A 6,154-nucleotide genomic window follows, 5' to 3' on the forward strand; every position below is an offset into this window, starting at 1 on the left:
CACTGTACACACGCACACATATACACGCTAAACAGATGTAATACTAAACAAGTATGTACACAAGGCCTAGTTGGAGACTGGCCTTGCTCAAGGGTTTGTGAAGTGCCATCCATAGCTGTGTTGGGGCAGTTGACTGGCTCCTAAACTTCACATTGCCATGACGACAGGAGGTCCTCAAAGGGGGGGGTGTGACTGGTTTTTATGTGTCACTGTTTGCCACAGACACACCTGACCTTCCTAGATACCAGCAACTGCGTAAGCAAGCAAGGCTCACGGCCCCCAAAACAGCACTGATGATTCTGTGTAGCTGTGCTCCACTAACAAGGACTAACTGTAAAACAAGCATCCCCAAGGAACTCACACCATAAAATATTTATTAAAAAATTTTAAATGATTTTCTCCTGCTTTGGTTATTAAAGATCTTTGATTCCTATCTCTGCTGATACCAACCGCCAGCACTAATGTGACATTATTCTGTCATCATGAGATGATTGACAGCTGACAGAAGGCTAGATGAACGACGCTGTGGGTAGAATGTACAAAAGACCAACCTTCACAGTTATTTAACTAATTTTGGCTTTGCTAGCAGTTGGAAACTTACTTACAACATATTTAACCTTTTTTTTTTCATAAGTGATCAACATACAAATTCACTTGAATTTGATAACTTAAAACATTGGCATTGAATACAGAGCTTGTTGAAGACTGGGGAGGAAAAAGGACAGGGATTCCATGTCTCCATGAAGATCTTTTCTTCTGGATTTCCTGCTGCCGGAAGAGTAAACCATTCTGAAAACGAGAGTATAAAAAAGCCTCCAGAGTTGCAAAGTGGTTCATGTCTGAGGTTTGAGAGCCACCCGTGTCCCCAGGGCGGCTGACGACCTACACTGAGCATCTCCGCAGCACGTTGCCTTGCCTTTGTTTACTGATCATCATCAACACATCGATAATTTCCTGCCCTCGGGGCTAGTTAGACAAGGGGATCCTGCAGCCCGGCAGAACAAAACCAAGCACCAGGCCATAGCACATGGCAAAGTTAAAAGTAACTTGGAGAGCAGCAGGTGACAGCTCATGATTTCAATTTAAAAAAAAAAAAAAAAAGCATCAAATTACATCTCAGGTACGCTGTAGAGCCAGGAAATAAAAGGGCTCCACGGAAAAAAAGGGGTGAATGGATTCAGCACCACTCTGCCCACAGAATTCTGAATACCTTCACTAGATACATACATTTTCTTTCCAGCTCTTTAACTTCATAATATGATCTCCACACACAATTATAAAAAAAAAACCCACAAAATAGCCCCCCAAAAAAGCATAAAAATAGACAGACTATATCTTGTACAGTGAAATTAAGACATGCCTCCAGAACACTGAGGCTGATGACTAGTCTCAGAGTTCAAGCTGGCTTCTTTTCATAATAATTATATAATTTACATCTCCTTTCAGCCTTGAACACTGATTTAAAAAAAAAACAAAAAAAAAAAAAAACAAAAAAAAACAGCACAACAAAAACAAAACAAAACCCAGCGCAGGTAAAGGGGAGGTAACAGGCATTCTCTGGTGCGGCTGAAACAGGAAGAAAGAACGGCCTAGCACAACCTCTGACTGTAACCTCTGACTCTGGCAGCCACCCCTCAAGGACACTTAGGGGCTCAAGCATGTGTCACATGCTTGAGGATGGAGGTGGCAACTCCAGGGGCTGTGGTTTTCCACTTTGACTCAAAATACATGCACAGAGACCGCTGCTCTGTGTGCTGTTCTTCTCAACAGGCTAGGGGCACAGGAAGCTATCCGGGAGGACAGTGATGAAAACACCACCAACTTGAGCCGACTTCGGTGCAAGCCTCTGGCCCTGTTTTGCTCAGTCTCACACAGGGGTCTAGTGGGTGACCTGCAGGCTATACGGTCACCGCAGGATACATCTTCTGCTCACTGTTAGTGTGGGCAAAGGGGGGCTGCACCTGTCTGTAGCCGGGCTGCAGGCCATCCATGAACGGCGGCACTGGCGTCATGGGCACAGAGTCATGTTGTACGGCATACCCCACATATGGGGTGTGCAGGTACTGGCCTTGATGGGGTACGATCTGGGTGGCCTGCTGACAGTTCAGTACCGAGAAATTCGTGGGCATGTTGACATATACATTGTTCATGGTTCCCTCTGGCAAGCAGCAGTTGGTCTGTGACCTCGTTGGGGGAGCCCGGGCCCCCGAGTTCGCGCTGGAGCTGGAACTGGCAGCCGTGCTGGACTGACGAGAGGATGAGCCCCTGGAAGTGCTGGCACTGGGGATCATGGGGATGGTCTCCATCAGTCGGGTGCCCCCCGGGGCTCTGCTCTGCTGGGGGTCCTGTTTTGGCCGGAGACATCTGCAACAGCACGCTGCTACAAGGGAACCGAGGATGATGAAGGCAACAAACACGGAGCCGACGATGAGGAATGGCACGTAGATGGGGACTGGAGAAAGAACAGAGAGGTAGCGTTATGATTCACGCCAGAATATCACAGTGCTGGTAACGCAGCCAGGGACAGATATACAACACTGACCCTCAGGAGCGGAGGACAGAGGCTAGGCCAGCTTGGTCACAGGTCAGAGGTACACAAGATGCAACTTCCATGGCCAAGTGCTTCGGAGAGCTGCCAAGGCCCCACAGGCAACGCAAGGCCCCTGAAAGCTAAACTTGGTAATCCCACTTACATTCCCCTAATACAACAACAGACACCAAATATATCCAAATTGGCAAAGCATAGGCTCGATCTAGGCGATCCCACGGTGGCCACGCAGCCTAAATAAATGTAAGTCTTCCCTAGCAGGCAGCCACGGGGTCTGAGCGGAAATGAGTTTACACTTCCCCGATTCCCCCTTTTCCTTCTAGTGAGTTTTCCATGTTCCTCGACTTCTTTTTGCCATTATTTTTAACAAGTTTCTTTTCTTATAGGCAGAACAATAAAAAACAAAACAACAACAACAACAACGAAACAAATAACTTAGGTCAGATTCTGAGCCACTGTCATTTCCAGCAGAAACTAAAACATTGGAGAGCACGGGGAAGGGGAAGAACAAAACACACTCTGAGCCTACGAGGTGGCTCAGCACAAAAAGGCTCTTGCCACCAAGCCCAGTGACCTGAGTTCAAGAAGGGGAGAACCAGCTCCTCTAAGTTGTCTTCTGAACTCCAGACCTCCTTTATGCACACTCAGCACGTGTGCATGTGTGCGTGTGTCCTCTCTCTTTGCCTCACACACACACACACCAGATAAAAAGTATATACGTGTGTATATACATATGTGTTTTTATAATATATATATAATAGTAAAGATTTAAAAAAAAACCCATCTTAATAAAAGTAGAGACTAGAGAGGCTATCAGAGGCTGAGGACGAGTTGGAGGAAGAGGGAAGGATGAGAGGAGCCAGTGGGCACTAAGCCACTCTGAAAAATTAAACCGGAAATAACCGTAAAAGCCTGTTAGCAGAGCCAGGAGAGTAATGGACTTCATTTTAAAACTATTGTCATAAAAAAATCTTTTTGGGAACCTGGCACGGCGTCTCACGGCTTTAACCTCAGCCCTTGGGAGGCTAAGACAAGAAAACTGTCTTTGAGTTCAAGGCCAGCCTGGCCTATAAAGTAAGACTTTGTCTTAATGTATATTTTAATAATATGCTATATTTTAGTATAATTTATTTTTTTAAATAATGTTTTTAAACTGTGGGAGCCATAGGGATGACAACCACACAGAGCTAGCAAGCCATGTGAGCGAGCTGTCCCACAGCCTGTTCAGGACAAAAACAGGCAGGAGGAGCCTCCGGCGAGCCTCTGAGCTACTTCCGTAAAATTCTACATTCAAGAAACTGCTGCACTTTCTGGTTTGTTCCTGACTCAGTTCCCCACTTTTGGGCAGGAGTGGGAGTGAATGGGAGACGCTGGGACTTGAACTCGAGGCCTTTGCCACCTATGTCCTGGGAGACAGCACCGTTCGCATACCACAGAATCACAGAGAAACAGACTTGCAACTGGGCAGTGGCCACTGCCGAGCAGAGCCACTTCTCCACACCCAGGGTCCCCTCAGCAGACCGGAAGGCTAGCTGCCGTCTGCAGCCCAGCTGGCTCCCACAGCTGTACTGCTCTCGTTATGCCAACACTGCAGGCCAAGTCCAGGACGGGAGCAGCGAAAGCCAAGCTTTCTCCTACACACACTATAAATATGCCACTCCCTATACTGAATACCAGCCCCCGCAGGGCATAAGAAGCAAACAACAACAACAACAACAAAAAAAAAAAAAAACACACAGGTAAGTTTTACCTCCAATATGATAGCGAAAACTAGCTGAAACCACTCAGCCCACATAATGAGTTTTGGGGAGAAATAACTGTTCTCTTTCCAGGATTTTTAATTGGAAGTGTAAATAACTCTACAAGGGTAAAAGAATGCGGTGCCACCAGAAGCCCCCACCCCCTACCCCAAAGGCTTAATTGGGCGTGTTGTCCTTCCCTAAAGAATGACTGTGAAAGGAGCAGGAGGTTTAAAGGGAAAATTTAGGAGCACAGTAAAGGGTGCCCATGCCCAATACCAGCTGGATGAGAAAGCTGCTGCCTCCAGCTCTGGCCAACGCCATCCTGAGTTTTTAGGCATTATGAACAAGCCCAACTCAACAGACACCTTATTGTAGCAATTTGGCTCATTTCTCCAGGCTTTATTCCCAGACCACACACTCTGCGAAGCTGAGCTGGAACCTTCTCTAGAATGACCCTAAGTTCTCCTCTCTTCAGACTCAAGTCAGTGGAACTGTAGGAGTCGCAAACTTACAAAGTGCTCGCCTGCAAAGAGAATGTCAGTGAAAAGCCTCTGGGCGGGAGGCTGCTTTATAAACCAGAAGCCACCTGTGCCAATGCTCAGGCAACTCCAAGCCTGAAGCACTTACACACCACGCACACACACACACACACACACACACACACACACACACACAATTTGGCAGCCTCTCCTTTGAGGAAATGCAATGAACTAAATTATTTTACAGGCTTGTTTTCAAAATCTGGCTTTGACTATTAACAAATTATCAAAGTCTCAATGAGCAAGGCTGGGCGCTGTTGCAGTGTCCTGTCTATCAGGTCTGCCTAAGGAGACCAGTCTAAATTCCTAGAGGCCTCATGGTCACTGGGAGCCCTGCACTGGCTCCTCTGGGTGAGACTGGGTGTGAAAAAGGTGTGTCACCCATGGGAATCCATCCCCTACCTTCCTTCTGAGGACCCTTGGAGGAGAAGCCTTTGAGGACGGGCCTTCTCCAAAGGGATGCACCCTTGCCATTTCCTTGCGTATTCTCAATAAATGAAGTCTAGTGGAAGCCAAGGACTGCGAACAGAAACAACGTGTTTTGTCTCGAGTTCTGTGTGACTTCACACAAAGTTAATGAGTAGGGAAAACAAACAAAACAAACAAACAAAAAACTCGGGCTTCTGTTCCCAGGCCCTTTCCTAAAATCTCCAGGTTTCCAGGTCCCTGTTGCCCAGGCAAAACAGCCGCCCCCCCCCCCGCGCCCCGCCCCAGGCTGCTGCTGCCCTACCTGCCGAGCTGTCCGGCCCTTCTCGGTCTGTCCGGCCAGGCTCCCCTACGCCCTGCTGGCGGTCGTTGTCGCAGCCGCCCTGGTCCAGGCGCGCCTCGGCGCTGGAGCAGCAGTAGCGCAGCGCGCAGCTGCCGCAGCAGATGGTGGCGTCGCCGCCGTCGAAGCGCTCAGGGCACTGGAAGCCGATGCGCCAGACGCCCTGCGCGTCCAGCCAGCCGTGGCAGTACTCGCCGCTGGCCCGCGCTCCCGCCGCCAGCAGCGCGGCCAGCAGCAGCTGCAGCAGCGACGCGCGGTGCCCGGAGGAGGTAGAGGGTGAGCAGCGTCCGCCCCACATGGCACTGCCCTGGGCACCGCTGATGTCTCTAGAGGACACAGATCTCCCCCGAGAAGTTATGGCTCGGTGGCGGCCCCAGAGGCTTTCCGTGAGGGCCACTCCCCTCTGTCGCGAAGCGCAGGCTGCAGAGGCAGGGTCTAAGGCATCCCTCCTTGCGAGCGAGCCGGTCCCCGCTAGACTCTGCCTTCACAGGGGCATCACCGAAGGAGCGTTCCTGGAGTCCTGACTTGCGATCCGGCCTTCCCGTGCATCCCCGAGGGG

The 6,154-nt window shown here is 49.5% G+C and overlaps 1 protein-coding gene across 1 annotated transcript; it reads right to left on the bottom strand.

Annotated features, from left to right (window-relative positions):
* Positions 1-357: 357 nt before the first annotated feature.
* On the bottom strand, positions 358-5,893 carry Shisa2 (shisa family member 2). Its single transcript, XM_021649050.2, has 2 exons — positions 5,560-5,893; positions 358-2,452 (listed from the first exon to the last, which is right to left on the bottom strand). Exons 1-2 carry the CDS (start codon positions 5,891-5,893, stop codon positions 1,899-1,901), a joined length of 888 nt encoding a protein of 295 aa, XP_021504725.1. The 3' UTR covers positions 358-1,898.
* Between the last annotated feature and the right edge of the window lie 261 nt (positions 5,894-6,154).

Source organism: Meriones unguiculatus, chromosome 9, assembly GCF_030254825.1.
Source record: "Meriones unguiculatus strain TT.TT164.6M chromosome 9, Bangor_MerUng_6.1, whole genome shotgun sequence".
NCBI classification, from domain to species: Eukaryota; Metazoa; Chordata; class Mammalia; order Rodentia; family Muridae; genus Meriones; species Meriones unguiculatus.